This window comes from Mauremys mutica, chromosome 6 (genome assembly GCF_020497125.1).
Source record: "Mauremys mutica isolate MM-2020 ecotype Southern chromosome 6, ASM2049712v1, whole genome shotgun sequence".
Lineage (NCBI taxonomy): Eukaryota > Metazoa > Chordata > Testudines > Geoemydidae > Mauremys > Mauremys mutica.
This window is the reverse complement of record NC_059077.1, coordinates 18,356,126-18,383,155: the sequence shown is the minus strand read 5'-3', so window position 1 is coordinate 18,383,155 and position 27,030 is coordinate 18,356,126. Positions and strand designations below refer to the sequence as shown.

General features: G+C 38.4%; 1 protein-coding gene across 3 annotated transcripts in view; it reads left to right on the top strand.

Annotated features, from left to right (window-relative positions):
- TCF4 (transcription factor 4) overlaps window positions 1-27,030 on the top strand; it is a 329,775-nt gene that overhangs the window by 282,970 nt on the left and 19,775 nt on the right. For all 3 annotated transcript variants that reach the window (XM_045020695.1, XM_045020697.1, XM_045020696.1), the window contains 4 exons: window positions 10,649-10,716; window positions 12,381-12,459; window positions 15,698-15,774; window positions 18,109-18,312. In XM_045020695.1, coding sequence (XP_044876630.1) covers window positions 10,649-10,716; window positions 12,381-12,459; window positions 15,698-15,774; window positions 18,109-18,312 — 428 coding nt within the window. The remainder of the gene's footprint in view (window positions 1-10,648; window positions 10,717-12,380; window positions 12,460-15,697; window positions 15,775-18,108; window positions 18,313-27,030) is intronic.

The window sequence follows — 27,030 nt, the reverse complement described above, 5'->3', positions numbered from 1 at the left end:
TTGTACCTGACCTATTGCCTTCCTTACTCATTTTTTAAAATATTTTCTCTTGGTTATTTAAGTGTCTAAATATAGCATTTAATTCTGTAAAGCACTTTGGTTTAAAGTTTGTACTGAAGACACTACACAAACTAGGCGCCTGATGCTGTTGGCTTTGAAGTCGATGGGAAGTCAAATTTTATTGAATTAAGCTCCCCCTTTAATTGCATACAGTTCCTTGTGAACTGATACTTCACTCAATATATTTTAATGTTCATCCCTTCAATTTTTTATTTGATTTCCACACAGTGTGGTAGAAATCAGTGATGGCAGCATGTTTGTGTAATAAGAAGAGAGCCTTCTTTTCTGATGTTACTGATATTTTTGTAACAACCTCTGTAAATTAATAGCATACATCTGTATACTTTCTTAAATATTTGGCATATTCTGGTTCAGACTTAAATACAGGAAATAAAGAAATATTGGCTTGCTTGTATCACAAAGAACAAATAAAGCTAATTAAATACTTGGTAACTAGGGAACACATAGTTTGACACATGTTTCAGATTACACACATGATTCAGTATAAAATGACTTTAAGCAGGACTAATGCAGTAAGAATGGAGGGTGAGTTCAAGTATTAACACATGGGCATCATATTTTTCAAGGTCTCTAAACAAAGGAAAAATTTAATAGTCTCTTCTTCATTTGTCACTGTCTGAGATAATTGTATCCCTTTACAGTATAGGATTTCTGTGCTCAATCTTCCCATTCCATTGAGAAGTCTTCTTTTACAATGAGTTCCTTACTTTTTTGTGAGCATGACATACACAAATCATTATCTCACAAAGAGTCCGATAGCACCAGATTTAATGCATCGAACTTCTGTGCCTGGTTTTGTAATAGCTGTAAAGATAGCAATATAGGGGCTCAGAACATTTGGGGAATGGAATTTGAATATATTTCATTTTGAATCCAGTCTTCAGGCCCTAAGCAGACGGTTTCTGAATTGGCCACCCATACTCACATTGACTAGTAGTTTACTACTGCAGCAGGTCAAAATTTTCTAAATTTAAAATTTTTAACTTAACATTTTTTATGACAATTCAATTTTTGACTAAAGCCCTAAAAATTTGCAACAAAATATTTTCAGGCTTTTTGACCAGCTGTACTTACTATGTGGCTAGTCTCATTGGGCTACCAAGCAAAATCAGGTCCTAAGGGATTTTTGTGATGTTTAATGTCCAGTAAGTGCTTGAGTATCCTTAAAACATATTCTTGACAGCAAATAGAACTATTTATTGCTAGTAAATTCCATATATCTAGAAGAGACACTTTTGTGATCAATATTACTTGTGCAGTTAAGATCAACTGTGTTCAGAAGAAGACCTGTGATCTTTTTTAACAGCATTGGGTAAAATAAATTTTCTGAATAGAATACATTACAACATTGACTAGAAATGATTTTTAATCCTATGTATAGTATTGCCGAGGTCCAAAGCTATGCAATTTTTAAGCAACCAGTTATTAAGATAGATTTAATACAGTATATGCTAAAGATTACTTAAGAATACCTGTCTGATTCATGTATTAATCCTCCTTGCTGCTTTGACTTCTAATGACATGTTTCTATTACATGATGCATTGCAATATACAGCTTTTCTAGTAGTAACTTTGTGTGTGTTTCCCCTTGAGACCTCGGGTTCACATTAATTTTGCTATTAGAGCAGTCACATAATACTGCATTTTATTTTTTTACAAGATTGTAAAGCTTCCAGATCCAGTGAAGTGATGAACAGTCACATAGCTCAAGAGGAATATGAATTTTATCCAATAATGTCAATACTTCATAGTTTGGGAAGTCCATCAACTATAAATATCGAGTTGAGCTAAGTTTTCTTTCTACACAAAATTATAACTTCCATTCTACCTTCATATTAAGTGCTGTCCAATCAAAAAGAGCATGATTTTATAAGTTTGGATTCTAGTGTAAGATGTCTAGATTCTTTAATGGAATGTTTTATTATAGATGTGCATCCAGTGTCCTGTCAGTTACATTGACTAGGGGTTCTAGATCTAATTATAGCTATTGAGATACAGGTGCCTGGGAATTTATTCAGAGAATCCAAGATTTTCAGTCTGAATCACAGCAGTTAGAAATGGAAAAGAACTACTTCATCATCTCGTACGTCCCACTGCCCGTACAGGATTGTTCCAACAGGAACTTGATGAGAGGCTTCTAAGGAATTAAGTATAACATTGTATATATATATTCTTCAGAATAGTTAGGGACCCACACCTTGAATCCATCCATCACTGGGGTAGAAAAAGCCATTCATATTCTCTTTATTATATTAGCAGAGGTATGTTAAGTAGAAGTATAGCTCCAAATTAGAGCAATAACCTATGCTACTCATTTTCAAATCCAGTTGTGAAATAGAGGAGTCCTAAGCTTCCAAGCCAGCATTTTCTCCCTCATCCTGCCTAAGCTTGGTCACAGTATCAAAGGAGCTCTACCTCCCTCAAACAGAGTCAAAATCCGTGGACTATAGCATTTCCAAGATATCAATCTCTTCATTCTAGCCAGCCTCTCAGACTGCAGTAGCACCAGCTTCCTACCAGACTAAGCAATGGCCCTTACTGCTGGCAGGGCAAGGAAACACCAGTGAAGTTGTGTTGTCACTTAGCAATCTATTAGCAACTCACATGCATGTTAGGGCTGCATTCCAAGATCGATATTTGTATTCAAATCAATCTAATTTGGGGAAAATAAGAACTGACTCAAATTTTTGTCCACCATGCTAACTGAATCTAACCCTTTATTCAGGTTCAGAGTCATTTGACTATTTCAGCCAGCGAAGCCCAGACAACAAATATTTCAAACAAACCATCCGCCCCTAAATTTCAGTGATAGCCTCGAACCATCCCCATGTCCAGAATGCCTTCATCCTTTGGGCCTATTAATGATTACAGAGACCTAGCAACAACAGTAACACTAAACACTAAAATTGAAAACTTTGTGAAGATACTTGTGCCGTTCACTCTCCTTCCATCACACATCATTCCTCCTCCTTGTCATTCTGCTACCTTTACATCCATGTTTCTGCCCCTGTACTGACAATCCCAATCTGATTTGACTAAGGCTAATCTGCACTACAAACTAGGGGTAGGATTCCCCTGCTGATGTACCCATACTTGTGTTAGCTCAGAGCTACACTGCTATTTATACTCATGCAAGCTTGATGAGAGGTAGTGTATATATACATGAGCAGGAGTCTGGCTATGCTGAAAGAAGGACAGAAGACATTTGACATGGGTTTAATCAGGCCACAACATTATTATTAGCTGTCTGGGACTACCCAGCAGATAAAAGTGTGCAGTGCAGGTAACCCCATGTTTATTCCATAATTACCAAGGGGGCTTTTACCAGCTCCCCCTCTTTTCCCATCCAGGTCCCTCAAGCAAATCCATTGCCGGGACCGTACCATACCTGGGGGGGCTCCCATGAGCTCCCCTGCTTTTTCCCTCCAGGTCCCTCCAACAAATCCATTGCCAGGACCTGACCATCCACCACCACCCACCTCATAGGAGGGTTAAGATGGGCTATAAGAATGGGTGGCTGGCTCCTTGCTGTACCAATCATAAGAGTCCCCAACTGGCCCCCGTTTGTTCCTTTAATGAACACCTCTTTTTTAAGTCCTTCTGCTTCAGTCTTGGTCCATGTAAAAAGGAAGGCTTTAGACACTGTGCTGCCCCTTTTAAACCTGCATTCCCAGGGGATGAGTCAGCAACCACGCTGAGCCCTTTTTGCAGCAGTTTTCATCTCCCCCCCCCTCACCCCCCCCACACACCTCCACTAGCCGTAAAGCACTGTTCCCTTCACTCGGCCAGCCAGCCAAACACCTCACCCACGCACCCCCGATTAAAGGTGATGGGCAGTCACACGCCTAGATCATAGTGTGAATGTAGCCTAAATATACGAGAGAGAGTGTTTTGGGCCATCTCAGTTATACACTGGAACTACCAATAAATGCCAGCATTAATTTAAGTTCCAATGAATATTAGAAAAATATATCCATGCTAAAGCTCATACATTCATCAAGATGAACTTGGAGGTGTAAGGATGAAAACAGGGCCATAAGGATAAGCATTCCCTGTCTTCGCCCTCTGCTTTCCCATTTAGAGCAGGAGCTTGTCTTATTTATATGAGGTGCTTTGTTTTGTTTTGGTTTCTAACAGAAGCCATTCTTGACCAGGTGTGGTTTTATTCAGCTAGCTAAGGGCAGTACTTTTAGTTTTGGATCCACATATAAATGAATCAGCCCCAATGTTTGTTTCCCCAAATGTCTGAGAAAACACATTCTTAGGGGAATTTTTCTTGTGACTCCACCCCAAAGCATAGCCCTAGTGCGCCTCCTTATTTTTCATACAGCGTTCTTCTATGTAGGGCACCACTTAAGATACCAGTGGTGGTTCTTTACAGAAGTTGGAGTTACATTCCAGTTGTTTAAGCATCCCAATTTCGTTGCATACCAAAACAATCAAATAAACCTACCTCAAGTATATCTTCAATGTGTAATTAATTATATGTAATATATTACATTTTTAATAGTTACTTTCTATTTTAATGAATGAAAAATGAGTAAGCTTGTTAGGGAAAGAACAATAATGCAGGTCATCTGCTTGTCTGAGATGCCATGAGTTAACTGCTCCTTTCCTCTTGTACAATTTAGTGTCTGTCCTACATCTAGGGATTGTCAAGACAATCTCTGTGGGCTTGGTCCTTTTACCCCTGAAGTCCATGAGGCTCAATGTGCTAAGCAGACCCCCAGCTGCTGTCAGACCACAGACCATACTGAACCTCTTATTAGGACCTTATGTACTCCTAAAGCAATTAGCCATATCTGTTTTCACTTACTCCCCTAAGGGTAGAGATTTTCTTGTCACCCAAAAGTTTCAATCAGCACTTACATCACCATACCAGCTAAACAAAAGATTAGTTTACATTTAAACAAAATGCTAATTTATTTGAGAAATAGAAAGAAATACACAATAGCCCCATTTATTTAGAGTAATCTCAGGCCTGGTCTAACACTTAACCTAACACTTAGGTCAATGAAGTTATGTTGCTATGGGTTGTGAATTTTTCACACCCCTGAGCAATGTAGTTAAACCAACATAAACCCTATATTAGACACCACTAGGGTGACAGGGGAGTTCTTCTGTTGACCTAGGTACCGCCTGTCAAGGATTTACTACAGTGGTGGAAAAATCCCTTCCATCACTGCAGCAAGTGTCTATGCTACAGCGCTACAGCAGTGTAGCTGCCATGCTACAGTTGTTCCACTGAAGCACTTGTAGTGTACACACATCCCATTTACTCTCAGACTATGAAATCTTCTCTTTCAGGAACAGATCTGAGTTCAAAGTCTGGATGTGTCCAAATTGATCTCTTGGGCAGGGTTATCTGTCAATTCCCTTACCTCGTTCACTTTCTCTACTATCTCTCATAGCTGGTAGTCTTCAAAGATCTTGCATGCAGTATATAGCAAGAATTCCTTTGTTCTTAGTAGTAAGTAGTGTAATATTGGGAACTTTGTCAGAGTTTTGTATCTGTATATGCAACCTTAATCCTAATCACTGGGTTAAATTCTCTTAAAGGATCTGAATAGTACAGTGTGACTCTGAGAAACTACTCTCCTTATATGCAAACGGTTCTTTGCTGTTAACAAATGGGATTTCCACACATGTGGAGACAGCAAACTATTGGAGTTTATATTCTCTGTGAAGCTCTGAAACAAGAGTTTTCTGATTGCCTTTTTTTGAATTAGAGAATCACTTTCTTTAAAACAAATATCCAGAAGAAAGTACAGAGTATTTAGGTTTTGATTTATTTTATAGTTCACTTTCTGAAATATGTGACTCAATTTCTAGATGTCAGTCTGAAATTATTCAAGTTACAAACTTTTAGGTTAGAATTTACAGTATTTACATTACAGTACTTAAACATTTATCTCTAATTAACACCAGGTCTTCTGTTTCTTTGACTTTACATTTTTTGTTGTTATCTGTGAGTGTAAAAACTTCCTACTCTCCACTGTGATTCAGAGGAATAAATCCTAAAACTTTGTATTTCTTGCAGACCTAATTTCAAACTAAGCTGAGATCACAAATAAACAACTATTGCCCTATACGCTAATTTTTTCAGTGTACAATAATGAGTAAAAATATTACCAAAAAATAAAGCAATTGAGGATGTATGTGCCAGCAACACTATAGAAACATTTCTAAATTAATTTAATCAAAATCTCCTTCCGCTAAAGACATTAGCCGTTGAAAAGGGCTTTAATATTGGGGAAAACATTCAGATTTATCTGAGTTAAAGATAAAACTGTTGACATTTCATGTATAATTACCAGAGCTGTATTTTTTGGTACTGCAATGACAGAGGCAGAGGTGTCACTATGCTTTAATACACAGAGATAAAGAGCGGTTCTTTCTAACTTGATGTTCTCTTACCTAGTCAAGTTAAAATATACAAGCTATGATATTTCCACTTTAATTATACCTTCCATGTTGTAAAAGGAAAATAGACTCAAAATACTGTTCTCGTTCACACCAAGTACTCTTTTTTTCCCCCCTGGAAATGATTTCAGTACAGAAAGAGGCTCAACCTCTTGGAGGCAGAAACAACTCCTCTTATGACAGAGGTAACCATATAGAGTGCTTTCAAGTTTTATAGTGGAGTTAGGTAACATGACGAAGTAAGTATCAACATTTTTCATTTGGAGCACTTGTGCCTCCAGTTGGGTAGAGAAGATCTTTTTCTGGTGGAGGAGCTACGCTTCATAAGGGAGATTAGGCATCATAAATTGGGGATGATGCTCTTTTTAGATGCAGGAAGACTTCCCTTCTGTGATTTTGCTGCTCGTGGGAGAGTGAAAAGAGCCATCCTCTGTTTCCCCACAAAACCTAGGCAACAGCAGATTGCTGATGGTACACAATATGCAATGCATGTCTAGTTTATAATTAAGGCTTACTCCCCTAATGCCCTTCTGTACCTCTTATTAACTCCTTCAGGGAAGTCATGATTATGGCATGTTTAGTCATGATCAGTTTTTGTCATGCCACAGTTGTTTCCCTAGCTGTGGGCTTTGATGTCATAAATACAGGTTGATGACTTCACTGAGTAAGCAAACAAAGGGAGTGAGTGTGAGGCAAAGATCCAAACATTTGCAATACTAGTTCTGTTTTGTTTAAGTATTCCATTTCTCTCACGTTTTCTCTAATATGAAAGTTTACCTTTAATGATCAGAGGTATGTACGGTGCATGAGTTTAAAATTGCTCTTTGGTGTTTTTAAGAGGATTTCTTACTTTGCCGCTTTACTGATAGCTGCTCACTTTTTGTAGTAGAGCAGGGTAGATGCAAACACATTTCAACTATTGCAAATACTTAGAGTTTTAGAACATGTGCTACCTATTTTATCTATCTGTCATAATGACTAAATGCTTATCCCATACATTTTTTAGTACAAGGCTATAAGTTCCCTTCTATTATGTGGGAGGAGGGGAACCAATGGACATGAAACTGAGCAGAGGATGCATGAGGAAAGCAGTGTCTCTACATCATGTAGCCTATGGAATTTCCAGGACAAGTCCCACTGCACAATGCAAAGTTTCAAAAACCCTTCTCCTTGAGAGGAGAAAGAGGAGGAAACATGTGAGTTGAATCAGAAGCGACACCAAAAACAGGGAGCCTATCTGCAGTGTATTTCTACCAGGGGTTCTCAGACTTTTGTACTGGTGACCCCTTTCACACAGCAAGCCTCTGAGTGCGACCCCTCCCATACATTAAAAACATGTTTTTATATATTTAATACCATTATAAATGCTGGAGGCAAAGTGGGGTTTGGGTTGGAGGCTGACAGTTTGCAACCCCCCATGTAATAACCTCATGACCCCCTGAGGAGTCCCAACCCCCAGTCTGAGAACCCCTGATTTATACTAACTGCTGTGAACAAAATTTCCCTTCTCCACCTGTTTTGAGTGTCCAGTAGATTTGTGCTGTTTGGTGCTTTTAATATAGGGAAGGTAATAATTGGAGATATACCAATCTCCTAGAACTGGAAGAGACCTTGAAAGGTCATCAAGTCCAGCCCCCTGCCTTCATTAGCAGGACCAATTTTTGCCCCAGATCCCTAAGTAGCCTCCTCAAGGATTGAACTCACAACCCTGGGTTTAGCAGGCCAATGCTCAAACCACTGAGCTATCCCTCCCCCCATTTAGGTAGTAACACCATAGATTTTAAGATTGTCCGACAATTCTTACCAGACCCTATTTTCAGCTGCTTATAAGATTGCCAAGCTTTAGCCTTTCTGGCTGAAATTTCCCAAGCCAGGTATCTGCCTCAGGCTGAATTTTTCTTGAAAATTTCAGCCAAAATGCTTCAGCTGTTTCTGAGAATGAAGTGAGAGAAGAAACAGTGTTTTTCCCCTGTTAAAAAAAAGGTGTGGTGCCCCCATACCTTGGAGCACAGACTTGGAATTTGGCAGGACAGTGGCCTTTTTGTCAGGAATGTACCTTTGGCTTTCCTTGTGAAAATCTACCCAGATTTGGCCAAATTATATCCCTTTTAAGAAATCACATTCTGAATGTGCTCAGTAGAGACTTCTTAAATTTTAGAAGCTAAATTCCCTGATGATTCCATCCACACTGGGCGTGTTCCAGCCCATTGCTGAGCAGGACTTTCCCTGCAGTTTCAACTCTGGATTTTGTGGACTATGTTGGACCCAGGACTGGGCAGCTGAACTGAGAGCAGGGAGCCTCTCCCTGCTGTGCTCTCAGTGACCTCCCTGCTGGGCCTAGGAAGCATGGAGTAGGAAGCTGCCCGATTCAAATTCAGAGGGGACAAGAGATAGATCTACAGGGGTGGAGGGAGTAGATTGAGACCAGAAGCAGGGAGAAGGATAGGGAATGGAGGCTGGTAGGGGTGAGGGAAACTAGGACAGGAAGTTGTGGGTGGGGGAAAGGAGACTGATATTTAGAACCACCAGGGTGAAGGGAAGGGTAGGCAGGTCTGATGAGGATCGGGTGTGAGAGGTAGAGAACTGGAAGTGGCTGCACAGACACACTGGGGCAAGGTGAGGAGCTACTGGGGTGGATGAAAAGTGAGACTGGAACTAGGAACCTGTGGGGATCAGGTATGTGGCTAGGAGAGAAGATATTGGAGGCTACTGTGGGGAGAGAGACAGGTTGGGTGAGGAGCTGGGGGAGTGAGAGATTGGCACAGGAAGTTTGGAGGCATTGAGACTAGAACTAGTTGGGCATGGAGCCTGGAATTTGTATGAGAAAGCTGAGGAATGGAGACTGAGGCTGGCTAGGTGAGGAGAATGGGATTGGGTTGAGGAGCCAGAGGTGAGGAAGAGACAGGATTAGGACAGAGTTCCTATGTGATACTAGTCCACTCACTTAAACCAGATTTTCCACAGTGATCATTAATTGTGTGTTCCTTATTTTCTGGGTCTGATTTTTAGAGGTGCTGAGCACTCGCAGCTGCTGTTAACGTACACTTACTTTCAGAGTTTTGTTTTGAACATATGTGCCATATAATGCTAAGTGCACTGAAAACTCAGGTCCTGGGTGTCTCAAATTGGGCACTCAAAATTGTTGGATACTTTTGAATTTTCTCTCTCTGTTCCTCAGTTCCCTTTCAGTAAAAAGGGGATAATAGTCCCTCATCTCACAGGAGCATTGTAAAAATAAATGTATTAATATGTGTGAAGCATTCTGATATTGCAGTGATGAATGCCATAGAAAATCCCATGAGGAAATTAATAATTCTTTCTTCAGAGCAGGTCTAATAGCCCGCAGTAAACAAGGCAAAGGGCCACACACTGAATGAAGAGAAAACAAAATCAATAGCTGCTCGTTAAGTGAGCTATGTCCAGCCTATGCACTGAATGAGGCAGAAATACTGTGGAAAAAATAGTATGTGATCATGTAATTAAAGACTGTTTGTTATCATAATACATATGCATTAAGGGGCCAAATTACAGTTGCACAGGCAACCTTAATTCAGGAATTTCCTAACTTCTGAGTGCTTGATTTTGCAACCTTCAGGATTTAATGCAATTTTTTTGCATGCAATATGTATATACAGCATTTATACTTTTAAGAAGTGCTTTGGGATTCTTGAAGAAGAAAGGTGCTATAAAGTGCTACAAGGTATTAATTTGGAATGATTTAGAATGTAAATATGGTAAGCTTTCATTGGTAGAAAATATGATTATATACTAGAGGGTAAAGAAAAGCAGCCATTTCTGAACACAAGGCTACATATTACATAGGCTTATCTGGTTATGAACTTCATATCTTTGACTATTCTTTACTATTGACTGCCATTCATTTAGAAAACATAAAGCCATATGGTCAAGTGGTATCAAATATGCAATATATTTGAAAAACCCCAAAGATGTCGTTTATATTTTGTCACCAAAATCGTAATATTAATATGTTTGATATCTATCTTAGCAAACAAATTAATGGCAATTAAAGATTAATGTGATGTAATTAGCATTATAATGCAATTAAATTATGAGTAAGTGGACCAGGAATAGAAAACTCAGATGTCTCACAGCCTGTTTTTACACTCAATCTTTTGTTTTTCAGCAAACAGAGGAAGTGGGGCAGCAGGCAGCTCACAGACTGGTGATGCACTGGGGAAAGCACTTGCCTCTGTAAGGAAATATTTACTTTGGTTTACACGTTTATCATTTTTGAAGTGTGAACTTTAATCAGCAATGGATGCCTGGATTTTAAGAAGATGAACAGCAAACAGGAGAGATTTGATTTCAGAGGTCATCAGCGTTGAGTTACTATCAATTGAAATATTTAATGATCGATGTGAAATTATGTTTTAAAAAAGTTTTAGAGTTAATTTTATAACAGAAAAGAAATTAAATGACTGGAAATCTTATACCGTTCATGGGCACTTAATGATTAGGAGCCATGTCCTTCAATCTTTCACACACTTCACTTATCAAAAACAATGGGAAGGAGGTTGTCTAAAAATCAGTGGTAGATTTGGTTCTGTGTTATCAAATGATCTGTAAACAGAATTCATCTAGATTTTCTTTTGCTTTCAGATTTTATATTTTTCACCCTAGATTCCATCTATTCCATTACAGTGGTCGCCATTAAAAAGCCAGCATTAACCAGCAGCTGTCTCTCAGTGATCCCTGAGGTATATGGCACATTTCCCGTTCTAAGTAAAAGGAAATACTGATGCACCTCAGATATCACTGTGCAGTTATTGTTGCATGTGTTGACTTTCTAATAAGGACCAATGTAAATTATTTTCTGGGCAGAGTGGGTTCCACTGAGTTCTCATGAGAGTTAATTTTTTTGCATATTCTGCAGATGTTTCATTAAAAAGACAAAAAAAAAAAGACAATAGGTTGCCCAGAATGACAGTTATAGTACAGAGTCCACTTTTAAATGGTTCCTGATATATGACATACATGATTAACAAGGGCAATCACCATGATGCAAATTCAGTGTACAGCATATCACTGACTCTAAGCAGCAGTTAAATGGCACACCCAGGGGCGGCTCTACCTTTTTGGCCGCCCCAAGCAGTCATGCCTGGGAGGCGCCCCGGAGCCGCGGGAGCAGCGGACCTCCCGCGGGCATGACTGCGGGAGGTCCAGCTGAGCCGCGGGACCAGCGAACCGTCCGCAGTCATGCCTGCGGGAGGTCCACTGGAGCCGCGGGAGGAGTGCCCCCTCCACAGTCATGCCTGCAGCAGGTCCGGTCGTCCCAGCCTGCCGCCCCCCCGGGAAAGGGCCGCCCCACGCGCGTGCTTGCCGCGCTGGGGTCTGGAGCCGGCCCTGGGCACACCCCACCCATTCCAGTGGCACACCTGGTCTTGTCTTATCATAGTTATTGACAAGTGGTCTTTGGTGTTTGCTGTTATAAATTACCCACTGTGCCGTCCTTTGTTCCTTTTGCTCTATTTGGGCTGTTAAAGGATTTAATTTTACTATAGTATAATTTTCAGAAATGTTGTAAGGCTTTGTACAATGCTCATTCTTAAAGCAATCTGTGAAATAAAATGTACACACCCACCATCACGTACCCTAAAGAGACAGTGGCAATCAGAACCATCTCTTAATTGGCAAGTGTCTGTTTCCATAAAGATGTCTCAGCTAAGAGAATTCTAGTGTTTGGCTTCCTACATCCAATACAGTTTTGTCTTTATTTTAAAAAAAATAAGATGAAAGTAATAGGCTTTATAACCTGTCCTGCTTTCATTTAAATGGACTGAATTCGTAAGAATTCCATATTTCTTTCTGCATCAGTTTATGATGGATTTAGATTAATTCTTTATCGTCTTTTAAAGATCTATTCTCCAGATCACACCAACAACAGCTTTTCATCAAATCCTTCAACTCCTGTTGGTTCTCCCCCTTCTCTCTCAGGTATTGTTATTACAATTCTATTTTACTGAAAATTTCAACATATTTTTTGGTAGGAGGAATTTAAATAAACTCCTGCTGGACCTGGATGTGTGATTTACATCCAGACAATACCATTAGGCTATTTTCTTATAAATACAGCGCCCATACAGGCTAACTATTGTACTCACTGAGATGAATGGAAATACTTTATAAAAGACATATTTTGATCAACATGAAGAGAAGGTCATAATTACTTTTAAATAGATGCCTTTACCTGCTACAAAAAAGCAGTGTTAATAGACACCCATATTCTGGCCCCAGACAACCCCCATAAACAGATTGTTCCAAATGTTCCGCAAGAGGGTAGACATGTGTAAGGATTTAGATCACACCTCTTAGCCCTCAGGCCAGGACACTTTGTGAAAGGAGTTAACAGGACTTTACACAGTAGCCTTTCTCTACGTTTTGGGGGAACCACATTCTCTCAGTCATTCTGACTATTTGCCATGATTTTTCTCTCAGGGTATGTCTGCCCAGCAAAGAAAACCCCGTGGCTGGCCCGTGCCAGCTAACACGAGCTTGCGGAGCGCGGGTTGCAGGGCTGTTTCATTCCTGTGTAGACTTCGCGGTTCAGGCTGGAGCTTGGGCTCTAGGACCCTTTGTGTTGGGAGGGGCCCAGAGCTCAGGTTCCAGCCCGAGTCCAGAAGTCTAGACGGATATGAAACAGCCCCACAAGCCCGAGTCGGCTGGCACAGACCAGCCACAGGTTTTTCTTTGTTGTGTAGACAAAAACCTCAGGGGTCCTAAGCAAAGTGCCCTGCCAGAATTTGGCCCGTAAAATGTGGCTGTGTGCAAAGAGCCATAGTAAGCTTAACTCATTTATAGTACACTGTGATATTGAGGATGTCCTTATTCAAAAGATAGAGATATTTTGGTGGTATAATTTTATTTCTAAATAATCCTCATAGCTGAATTTTCAGTGTGGGAGGCATATACTAGCACTAGTGAAGGGCTAAGCTGAAAAGAATCAGAGGCAGTTAGGTTCTAATGAGCATCAAATTGTAGACGCCTATATGAAGCTAATTCAGATTGTATGAACCTTTGAGACTTTCCCACAAGAGCCTTAAACACTCCCTCACCATATAACTATATCTGAGAGGCTCTTGATCTAACTTACCTATGTTAGCTTCTTGGGGGAGTCAACACTGGATCTGTTTCAGGGGATGACCAGGCATCCTGCTCCCCCCTCTGGTCCTGTGAGACCGAGGAACTTGTATGGGGAAGTCTGGTCAATCTCACTTTGACATTTTAAAAGACACCGTAGTTTATACTCCTGAGTGTAGCATGGTGTTGTTAAATCCTGGAGTAAGAATGATCTGTCCCTCAAGGAGATTAGCAGTTCTGGAGAGAGGTATAGATCTTATACGCTCTGAGGTGTCACAGTGCTTCAACAATCTTGGAGGCACAAACCCCAAAGTACTTTTTGAAGAGACAAGATTCCAGTGAAAGGGTTAATGAGAGTGAGGAGTGGGCTGGCCAGCCAACACCTGAAGGCAAGCTACGTCTGAAGAAAGATAGCAGGTCCCCAAACTTCGCCTTGAAGAGAAAAGTTCCACTGAAGAGGGGTAGGAAGCCCTCCCTCAAGAACACCTGCCATTGAAAGTGAGGTATGGTGGTTGTGGTGACATTAATCAAACATGTCCCCCCAAAATGCACTGGGGGTGGGGGTAGAGGCGGGGACTGCTGCCTTTCTCCAACATCAGGCCTTCTTTGAGGATTGGCCACCCCCCTCTCCATCATGGAGTAAGACCCAGTGAAGGGTTTAGGAGGACAACAGACAGTCCTTATTTGTCTGAACCAGTCCCTGTCCCTAGACAGCACCCTATGTGCTACATTTCTTTTAGGGGGCTTTGCCATCATTTCCATCTTGTACTATAAAGAAAGGATTTGAGTTGAAGTTGAGGAAAGCAGTCGTATGTTAAGCAATATAGATTTCATTTTTTTCCACAAAGTTTACTTGATAAAGAGATCCAATGGTCAACGTCAATACAAATAAGTGACATACATTCAAAGGAGAACTGAACTGTTTATGCTTCAGGATATAGTGGGCGTCAGAAACAATATGAAAGTCCTGATGGTCACTGATGTGACAAAATCACAAGTTAAAGACAATGAAAATCTATGGAGACCAGAATTTGGTAGTGAATGTGCCAGTTATAATCAAAGTTAACACTATTTTGTCAATATGGCATACTGAGAGGCTGGAAAATGCCATGAGATCAATCCTGGCCTGACCTTCTAAACCCAGAAAATGCCACTTAACTTCAGTTTTAAGATTAAAACCCTAATAGCTCCACCTTGAATCCCTAGCCTTGTTTCGTAAGAGCGTTCAAAAGATTATATGCTTCAGACAAAGAAGCCCTAACAATACAAATAATCTGATCAGTGTGCCATAAACACAACCTTCTGGGGAAAGTATTTGAACCAATATTTCTGTCCTCAAGTCTAGTGTGCCCCTTTAATAGTGACACATCTTTGTTTAAAAGAAATTATATTGCAAAAGTTGAGACCTTATATATTTCACGCTTAAATCTTCAGCGGAAACAGATTTGGATCAATAGATGTAAACTAATATAAACCAAGAGTTAGCTCCTTTTAAGTTTTGTAAGTGCAAAATAACATTGTCTGCCTTAAGAAAGTGCAAATCTTAGGAGTTAAATGAGAGCATCTGTAGAATGACAAGTTGTAACTGAATTTTGAGTTAGATATTCATACACTATTATTGTTTTTTTAATCCTGTTTCTTAAAACCCCCAAAATCCATTAGTTTAGTGATTGAATTATTTGTTCAGTGGCATCAAATATGTCTTGAACCACAGCTAGGATAATGAGCTAGTATGTGCTGGATTTACATAGAAGTCTAGCAATCCCCTCTTAGCACTTCTGAAAATGCTACTTCTCCTTTTACCAGTGAGACATTTCCTTCTGCTGAAGCCTTTCTTAGGTACAGCTGCCGAATCAATGAAAACCTCTATGTTAGGAAGCAGCCTGGGGCAACTTTGTGGCCTGCGTCTACGTGCTTCACTACAAAAATACCTTTTTTTTTTTTCTTTCATCCATGTATATTTTGGAAGTTGTCCATATGTCTGCCCTATAGTCTATCTGGAAAACAGCATTTATATGTCTACAAAATCGTCCAGAAAGTTTGAAAGACATTTTTGTTTGCATAGTTCTAATGGTAATTCCCATTTTACTATTAGCAGGCACAGCTGTTTGGTCTAGAAATGGAGGGCAAGCATCATCATCTCCCAATTATGAAGGTCCCTTACACTCTTTGGTATGTTTTGATTAGAGACCTCCTCTACCTCAGTATTTTCCATGCTGTTCTTTCCATTTCTCATCCACACTTCTCACACAGGTTTGCATTTTGTTAGTGATTACTGTGCCCTTGGATGTTTACACTATTTGATCATTGCTAAGTTAGTAACATGGGGGCCCAATCCTTTGATTTGTGATATTTTGGTATCAACTGTTACTGACTTGGATGTCGTGTTTGACCATATAACAGATAATGTATTGTTGAAACATTCCAGAATGAAGAAAGTTAATTACAAAAGGAGGGCTTTGTTTACAGCCAGGAAGGATTGCTTGAAGGGATATCAGGGAGAAAAGTAAGTGGTTGCTATGATGTAGGACAGGTGTAAGTGTTATGAATCAGGTTACTTTTATTTACGGTGGGAAAGTGCAGTAGAGGGCTAAATAATACTTTTGGATTCTATGTGGTGTGTTTCAAGTATTGTAGACTTAATATGATGGATGAATTGGCCAGAATTGGGGTGGTAATTATGGGTAGCACTAGCGAGAGTATAATAAATAAATACATTGTTTTATATGGAGAGATTAGGTCAGAGTTGGAGTTCAGCTGGAAACATATTAGGGACAAATGGGCAAGGTTTTTAAAAAGTCTACATTATTTATCCCATTCTTTTCTGTTTGTTGTCTGTCTAGATAGTAAGGAAGGAGTCGTCTCATTATATTTCTGTAGAACACCTAGCACCTTTTGGGTGCCATATAAATAATAGTAAAGATCAAAAATGTCTCAGTATAATAAAGCAGAGTGTTTCTGAAGACAAAATAAATAATCATCTAATACTGAATCATGGAAGAGTCCATCTGACTTCAATGGGAATTTTCTCTTAGTCAGGAATTAGCAAGGACTGCAGTGTCTGGCCCAATACAAATATGTGTATCGTGATTCATTGCCAGATACTTTCTAGCTTATCCCAGCTTGCTGTGGTGTGTAGTTGTGTGTATAGAATAGCAGTGTTTTTGTAACCTTTATGCTCCAGAGATCTGAAATGAGTGAATAATTATTTTTTTGTAGCAGGAAAGTTACCCAGTGATTTGGGGCTGGCCCTTTCACCTTCCCCTCCCATATCTTGTTGAAGAACAAGAAATTTTAGGCACCCACTTATCAGATCTGACATGTGCCAGTGGAGACAGTGTGACCAAGTAATAATGTGAAGAGGGGATTTGAGTTCTATCCCTAACTCTGTCACTGATGCTCTGTGACCTTGGGCAAATAGGTCACCATGTGTGCCTCAGTTTCCCCATCTGTAAAATGCGGATAATAATCCTTATCTTTATAAAATTTTATGGACTCCTTGCATGAAGGACACTATATAGCATAAATACAATGTATTATTTCTGAGTCCATTGCTTCTCCTCTTCCTGTACTTGCCAACAACATGGCACTATTTTTCTAAAAGAAAAATGATATTGGAAGGAAGTAATCCAGTAAAGCAGCAATTAGATTTCTTTAAAGTCAACATCGCTGCTGATTATGGTTCATATTTAGGGAGAATTCTAGTGGTAACATGGGCAGCTCGCTCTCCTCCTGGAGTGGGGATGAGTGTAAGTTTTTGTTTTAGAGGGGGATGAGTTACACTAGAACAAACAAGGAAAATGATTAGAAATGCTGCCACCACTAACAGTTCAGTACATCTCTGTTTTGTAATGTTTTTCACATCTCATACAGGCTGCAGAGCTCTAAACTTGTAAGGAGGTGTATTTATTACTGCTCTTACCAACAATTTTTTGAAAGTAGTTTTAGGATGTACAGTTATAAGGAACATTTCAATAATTGTGGAGATGGGACTATATGGCCTCAATAGGTTCTTTCTAACTTTTTGTTAATAATTCTTTGATTACATAGGGAGAATAGGCCCTGTCAGAGACTGATATAAGTTAGATGTATATTCTTCTTTTTGCTTAAGGTAACACTAAAACTTTTAAAAAATCACAGAGGGCAACGTATGTACAGTAATGATTATGTTCATGAGGAATCATTGAACCTGTTTTGCCCATGAAAATGAAAACTGTGCTTGTGTTAAATTCTCTCTAATTCCCTAGAATGCTAGTTTAATTATTTCCCTAAGAAAAATAATCACTTTTGTTAAAAAGGGGAAGAAATAAAAGGAACTCTTTTCAGTTACACATCTCCTCCCTCCCCACCACCCCCGCGCGCCCCCGCTCCGACACCCACACACACATACGCCAACTAGCAGTACAGTATGTGGCATACCTAATCTGTGTGTGTTTTGTCTCAAATGTTAAATGGCCCTTCACATTTGCTGATGGTTCTCTTGATTTGTTTTTCATAAACAAACAGCAAAGCCGGATTGAAGACCGTTTGGAAAGACTGGACGATGCTATTCATGTTCTCCGGAACCACGCAGTGGGGCCTTCAACAGCCATGCCTGGTAGTCATAGCGACATGCATGGATTAATAGGGCCTTCTCACAATGGAGCAATGGGAGGTCTTGGGTCAGGATATGGGACAGGCCTTCTTTCAGCCAATAGACATTCACTAATGGTAAGCTATGGAGATTAAATGACAGTGCAGGTTTAAAAACAGTAAAGTAATTAGAATTTCTGAACTGGTTTGCAGGCTTTTAAATGATATTGAGTCTTTCTACTTGTGCTAATGCTGCCGATATTTTAATGTTTATGACAAAAGTATCAAATTAATTTGTGTGAGGTTTTGTAGTACTAAGAGACATTTATAAACGTACACTGTATATGTTTGAGGCACATATTATGTTTATTTTGTACATTTTGCTCATGACCGTAAAAACTGTATTCCTTGATGTGTTTTAAGACTGACTGATGTGAGGCTGCCATTGACAAAAAGCTGCTGTACTCTGGCATCCAGCCTCATTAAAAGTCCTTTCTAAAATAGTTTGGCTTGTCTGAGAGATTTAGTTGGCTGACAAGTGTATGAATAGTACCATCTTTCTCCTATGCATATGCCAATAAGTATATCGGAGAGGAATCTTCAAGGTTTTTTCCTTTACTACTCTTTGCCTTTTCATTTCAATTTGAGTGAGTATAAATGCACTGCTTTTTTTAGGACCCTGCAGAAATCCTGAATTCTCTCTCTTCCCTTTTTGTTTTCCTATTCCTTTTTTTTTTTTTTAATTTTTTAGCCTGAAACTTCTGCTCAAGACCCATCCTCCTAGGAATTTGGCTGCAGTTATAGGCCCCAATTCAGAAATGCATCCAATAGCCTTATCTGTAGTTGTGGGTTACTTAACTAATTACCCATCCCAATAGGAGGATTTGCACTTACTTTAAATTGTGAGGGTTCAGTCCAAGATCAACAGTAGCAGAGAGGTTATCAATAGAAAGGGGACCCCATAGTGCGCAAAAAGGACAACACAGTGCTCTTTTTGTAATAATTACTTTTATTAGCCAACCAAACAACAATACACACATTGTAGTCTGGTGAAAGAGAGAGAGAACACAATGGAACATCTAGTATTTGCATTACTCACACTATCCCTTGAGGAGAAACCCAAAGTATCAGTCATAATCATTCTCATCCTCTTCGCCACCAGTGGATGTCTTCCTAGCATCTCCACGGGGCACGTTCGCCAGGATAGACCTTTTATAATGTGTTATGCTGACCCCCACTATGCTTAATGCACTATGCATATTCAGTAGGGGTTTCAGACCCTTTTCCTTATCTGTATTTCTTTACCCAACTATCATTGGAATGCTCTTCTTCCATTGGTTACTAGACCTTTTACATCAAGCTTATTAATGCATATGTCAATTACATGTCATGGCATTCTTGTTGTCTGCTGATGTTCCTGTTTTAAAATATCTAAAGCTGGTATAAACTAGCATCTTGTGGTTACCTGTGAGCAGTTTAGCAACGCTGACTTATAACATCACTCTATCTTTTGTGACCTTTTGTGATATAGGGTCATTTATGAGTTACTTATGTCCCATCTTTAGATCTTAATTAGTTTGGTTAAGCCATTATTTTTACAGGCTTAAGATCTGTAGGCTTTTGCATTACTACTGTAATCCATACCTGTGCCCTATTTAGCATATGCCCATATATCTATAGCAACATAGATGGCCATATTTCATATATCATGTAACACTTAAGCAATGGGAATTAAGTACATTCTTAAGTATGTGCTAACGTGCTTTTTGTGAATTGGGATCATATATGATTACTTGTGGCTTTCACATTGGATTAAATATCCCACATCAGAGTATCAGACCTTCTCTATACTTGGATAATACCATTGTCCAGCTTACTGAGGGCCTTATTCTACGGGTTTTTGTCATGTTGAGTAGTACTTTCTCACATGAGTGATCTCACAGTATAGTTACGTGCATGAATAAATACTACTTAGCATTATCATTGCAGAATTAGTCCTAATTTTCCTGTTATAGTCTCTGATTTTTCTCTGTTGAGGGCAATGTCTTCTTATTTTATATATATTTTTGATGATGGGTGTCTGGCACCTTGCAAAGGAAAATATCTTGTAGTTCCTGTGCCTCTGTAAAGAAAAATCATGCCTCTCTGATCTATTTGATTTTTCTGAAAATGTCAACAAAATAGTAGGTAAAGGAGAACAAGCTGATGTGCATATTTGGACCTGCAAAACCCCAAAACAAATTCTTCACGAGAAGCTATTAAAGAAATTAAGTAGTCATACAGTGAACTCATAGATTAGAAACTGGATAAGAGACAGCAAATGAGGAGTAGGATTAAATGTCCAATTTTCAGCATGATTAAAGGTTAACACTTACGGTACCCCAACATTCTGTTCTAGGAGAAATGTTCTGTATCACTGATCTGGAAAAGGGGCAGATGTAGTTTGCAGATGATTTAAATTATTTAGGTTAGTCAAGGCTAGAGAAGAGTGTGAGGAACTTCAAGGGGACCTGACCAAGCTGGGTTAATTGGCAACAGGATGACACATGAAATTCAGGGTTGGGAAGTGTAAGGTATTGCATATTAGAAGGAATAATTTGAAATACTTATATGCATTGCTATTTCTCAGTTAACTGTAACCACTCAGGAAAAAGGCTTGGCCATCACTGTTGATAGTTCAATGGAAATCCCAGCTCAGTATACAGCAGCGGTCAAAAAAAGGCAAACAAAATGTTAAGATGGCAAAATAAATGTGATAAAAAATAATATTGAAAATGTTATAATTCCATTATATAAGTCATGAGTATGCTTTCACTTGGAGTTTTGTGTTCACTTCTGGTTACCTTGTCTCAAAAAGAATATAGTAGAATTAGAGGAGATTCAAAGGCAGGCTACAAAAATGCTTGGAAGCATGGAAAGATTTCCATACGATGACACATTGAACAGATCATGGTGGATTTGTTTAGAAAGGACATATATAAGAGGGGGAAGGCTAGAGGTATACAAAATAATGTATAGTAAACAAGGTGAATCTAGTAGTCCAATTCATCCTGTCTTATAATTAAAGAAAGGGATATTCAGTAAAACAGAAAGTAAGGTAATTGACAATTAACCTATGACATTCATTGCTGCAAGATGTAATAGAGGCCAACAGCTTAGTAGCATTCAGAATAGGAATGGACATTATATGGATAATTAGAACATCCAGCATTGCTTTAGATAAGGTTCAATACAATATTTAGAAAAAATGTGAACTCTCATGCCACAGGGCATAAGCCAACCACTGACACAGGTTAAGGAAAAATGTCCTCTCTAGAAACTCCATTGTTGTCTGTTCCAAGGTCTCTTGCACCTTCCTCTAAACCATCTGGTATTAGCTACTGTCAGAGACAGAATAATGGACTAGATGGACCACTGTGCTCTAATCTAATGGCAATTCTAATGTTCCTGTGCTATCAACACAGAAGTTCGCACTGTAAAGGGTAGTAACTTTGCTGGTATTTCTGTAGCAAATGATGCCATCAACCACTGTAACAGATCACTAGGCCATTCTAGGATATCCAGGCAGAGTCAACTCTTGCTTTGATCCCTTGAAGGCAGTTACTTATTTAGTCTTATGCACTTTATTGTGTGTGAGACCTTAAAAACTGAGTCTATCATCCATGTGGACCTTAAAGATCCCATATCTTTTTTATATGAAAAGGGGTTTTCTCCTTATGTCCTTGACCAAACAAATGCCGAGAGGGGTGTTCAGGGAAGTACAATACAGTACATTGAGTAAAATGTAATAAGTACTAATCAGTGCTGCTGTTTCCAAGTAGCTTGTAAACCACTTGGGATGAAACACTCGATATGAATGTAATTTACTGCTATTTACTATTAATTGTTGTCAATGTTTCTCTTTTGGTTCATTTTTAAAATATGTTTCTCCCGGCAGTGGTCAGTCTAATGGTTGGCTCTGCCCCATCCTAAAACTAAAGTTAAAAGTTGCTGTCATGGGTGAAGCATTGTTAAAAGCCACAATTGGGTCAGTGCCATTTATAGATTTAAAAAAATGCTGACTTAAAATAGTCTGCCAGCGAGGCTCCAAAAGGTAGAAAGATGCCTTTTCAGCATCCCAGCTAAATCCATCTCTCTTCCCGCTCCCCTGTAAAAATAGCATGAACCCAGACATTGTTTTGCTGTCTGTAGCAGTTGCTGGGAATTCACAAAAGGAAATTCTAGGTTGTAATTTAGCTTGGCCTCAGGTAATGTGTTAAATACACTTGGGATACATATAATCTAAGATTTTTAGTTTGTACAACGCCATTTCCCCCCAAATGTTTAAACAATACTGCTTTTAATGAAAAAATCTGGCTTTATTAAATGCCAGATCTGTGACTTACAACTGTTTCTGCATATCTGCTCTCAATCAAGAGAAAAGAGTTTAATTTTTGTAGCTTTGTTCACTTTGCATATGTTAAACTGATGCAACATGCACCCAGGGCATCACTTCAGAGACAGTTTGTTCCATAAATATGTAGTCGTCTCTTAAATACCAGATGTAGGTGAAGTTAGATTTGGAATAAAAAGAATAGCAAGCAATTAAACTGTTCATATAGTTTTTAGGAAATATCTGACCCTTCAATTTCTTCTCTTATGTACCTGTTTTAGGAAAGGATAGGCTCTCTTCCAAAATTGTATTTGATTTGATTATGAACTGCTGCATGGTACCTTGTCATTTCTGCTATTGAAGACAAGCTTCTGCTTGCTTCTCTTCTGAAGTTTATAAAACAATGAGTAATCTCATAAACAGAATACATTGAACGGGGCAGCTCAAATGAAAGATGTGCCACTTTGACAACATGGCTAGTTCTAAAAACAAGAAGGGCAAATTTCGGTCTCTTGTTCTCCACATTTAACTTTCTGAAAAAAACAGTCTGCTAGTGCACAAAGTGTATTAGTCACTGTCTGAAACTGTAACTTGTGTGAAAGAATCAAGCCTGGTAATTTCTTTTGGAAAACTGGTATGAATTTTGAAGTAAAAACATAAGAACAAAGGAAATAGTTTTTGAATAGAGTCAGTCTTAAGTTAGCCTTTGACCATTTGATACATTCCACTCTGAAAAAGAAGTTGAAGGGAGGAAATTTTTTTTTTTAAATTCGAGGAGGATACTGGTAATGTTTTCCACATTTGAATTTTAATACATGAAACAGGCTATAAAACTTTGGCCAGCTGCAGTAAATAAAGTAGCAGTGGGAGGTATGGACCGGAAACTTGTACAGAATGTGCTGGTGGAAGTTTCTTTGCCCACTGTACACCTTCATTTGTTGGTTTCAAACTTGGAGTATGTTAGGGTAACTTGAGATTTAGCCCAGAGTCTGTGTTAGTTTCCAGCAGGTCTTCCTTATTAGATATCCTCCACAATTCTGTGCTATATTGGACAAGTATGAAGCTGTTCCCCAGGCAAAAATAATATGAAACTGGGTCAGATTCTGCTCTCAACTCCACTGTTGTAAATATGAATTACATCCTTTCATTTCTGTGGAATTGCTCCAGATTTACAGCAGTGGAGCTGAGAGCAAAATTTGTCCCACTGCGATTACTTGTTTTCTTAAGAGAGATAGATGACACTTCTAGTGGGAGGTTCATGTATTCAACTCTGTCACTACAGTGTTTCCTTAAAGCCCCAATCCAACAAAGCCTTAAGCACATGCACAAGTTTAAGCACATGAATAGTCCCCTTGGATTTCTACAGTTGGTGATGTCCTTGTTTCTAATTTCTCCTCTCATATTAGGCAACTGGGGTACATAAAAAATCACTCCATGCTCAGACTTGGCATATATTGTCTCAGGGAAGCAACAAATTAGTAAATTAATTAAAGTATGGGAGCTCCACACTCCCAAATTCCTAATCCCACTTACACTGGGAGTCAGGAGAACTGCTCACTTCCATTGCTGATGATTTGCTGAGTGATTTTGGATAAGTTACTTAGAGACCACTTCTTCCACTCTTTTATTGAATAGTAACATAGAGCCATACTCAAAGTAAGGCACTGCTCATCTTAAATAAGAGTGGCAGAATCAAGCTTTAGCTTTCTTGTACCTTGGGTACAATGTAAAGTGGGTAGAATTATACTTCCTGACTTCTCAAGGGAGTTCTGATTTAATATTTCTTTGACAACCACTAACAAAAGCTGCTATAAAAGTGAATTAACTATAGTAATTTTTATCATAATTACAAAGTACAAATATTAAATTTGTCAAGATTGTAGTGCAGGAAATACAGAATACCATGAAAAGAAGTCAAAATGTTACCTTTATAAAAAAAAACCCAATAAACTACTTTTGATCTAAAAAAGGATATTACACTGAATTAGTTTTATGTATCTATATAAATAAAATACACCCAGCACAGATTCAGAAATACAAATTGAAGCTTTTAGGAGGTACAATATATACATAGGAGAATACGTACAATAGACGTAAGACCTGGGTGAAATTTTTCACATGAAACTGTTTTTTCACTGAAATATGCAGATTTGGGTCAACAGAAACGGGGCAGCTCAAATGAGTTTGAATTTGCGTTGAATTTTGCTAAATTATTCTTGTCAGAAACAAAATTCCAAGAAAAATCAAAACAGTTCATTTTGACTTTTTTGAAACGAAATGTTTAGATATTCAATTTGAAACTGACATTTTGTTTCAAATTTCACTTCAGTTTTATTTTTAAAAAGCTTTAAAAAAACTCAAACAAAATGAATTTTTTTCTTTTTTTCTTTTGTTCAGCCACTGAACCAAAAATGCAGTTATTCGCCCAGCTCTAATAGATATGCCCTAAACCAATGTAACAGATAAATATGCCTGCTAAAGTGACTTGGTGTGTGTTTACCTGAACCTAAATATCTCTAACTCGACACACCAGCAACAAACTATTTTGCAATCTTGACTAAATTAATATTTACAACCTGCCATACTTAATAAAGGTTTAGACTTCAATCCTGCAAACGCAAATGTGCTTAACTTTACTATCATGAATAGTCTCATTGGGACTATTTGTGGTAGGAAAGTTAAGCACATGCGCAAGCATTTCCAGTATTGAAGCCATAATAATTAAAATGAAGGTAGTGTGGCTTGCGAAGCACACACAAAGCACCTCTATCCACTAAAAAGAGTTTAGTTTGTTCTCAGAGGTCAGACATGCAATATTGCTAAGAAATATCATTTAATTAGAAGTGTATTTGTATGTAATGGTATGCAGATGATGAGAGTAAGCATCTCATTCCCATAGCTGGTCATAAATATTTGTGTCTCAGTAATGGCAGTTATGAAAATAACAGAAGTTAGGAAATTCCAAGTCAAGACAGAAACTCCAAGATTAGTTTGTTTGTATTGTATCTGCTCCTACTCCCACCACAAGGACATGAGCTTAAGCCTATGTTGTTGCCTTTGACTGTGAATTTCCTGGTTTTGGTCAGTTCCATCATTATTATAGAGATGATGTAGGTTGTAGAGGGTTTTTTATAATTTGAAATAGAGTTTTGTAAAATGGCATTTGTATGCTAGCTTTTACACAGAAATCGTAAAAGAGGCACATTTCTTTTGTAGCAGTGTATGATTGGATTGATTATAACCATTATACAACAAAAACTGGGATACAGTTTTTTTTAAGACACTCCTTAGAAGTCCATCAGCTTGCTTCCATGCTTCACACAAGCGTCCACAGGAAGAGGATATGTTCATTTATATTTTTTTAACATCCAAATTAAATTAACATATGGAATTTTCCACCGCTAGAAATTAAAATAGCAACTCGTGAAGTAATTCAGTTATGTCATTCATACAAAAACAAAGAGAGTCAAGGAACTTGGCATTATTTAAAAGACAAGATTCGGCTTTTTTATTTGTTTGTTAAAAATTTGTTATTTCCCTGCTTTAATTTTTATCATAGTTGCAATTAAAAACAAACAAACAAACAAACAAACAAAAAAAAGGTATCCTAATATTAGAGAAAACTGGACAAAACAGCCTTGTTGGACTAAAAGCTTGTAAAACAAGCAGCAGTATAACCCTTTTATATAACATTCATGTTCTTTCTAATTGGTTGGCATTCCTAATTTCATGTAAATTATAGCCTCCATCATATTCTTAATACCATTTTTGAAGTATACTGTTGGTTTTAATCAGAAAAAAATCCATTAATTATTATTTAAAATGACACCCTTTTTCAAAAACATTGTCCTGACACAATGACTTCATTCATTTTAAACGAGTTAATTAGGTGTATTGTTAAAATCGTAGTATTTGGTTTCCAAGTTTTAATTTAGCATTAGCTAGCTGCTTGGTTTCCACACATGGACGGATCCATTGTGAAGCCGAGAGTGTGTGAAAGTTATTGTAGAATGGTAGTCTCTGGGTAACGTTCCTCTAAGCTGCCCTGATTTTTGTTTCCCCTGTAGTCTAGATGAGAAACAGCTGGCTTTTGTTTAAAAAGCTGTTTTGTGAAATGTCTGAAACTTGAGGTGTAGAGCTGAGGTCACCATTAAAGCAGGTGCTTGGGAACAAGTGGGAAAGAAAGCAGCAGAGGCCGATTTGGCCACATAATCTTTTGGAGGATATTTCCTATTAGACTGGAATATGGTATCAAAAGGAAATAAAACTTCTCTAAGTTTGCGGATTTGTTGACTATGTTTTTCACTCACAGATAAATGAAGGAGTTAATTTTCCTAATCCTGTAGTTTTAGAACCTTGTATATCTCTGGATTTAGCCAATACTTAAATGAATAATCATCCCTGTAGGAAAGAAATCATAAGGATTATTTCACTGACTTCACTTCAGTGGCCATGGCAACCCACTTCTCTCCATAGTATGTTGC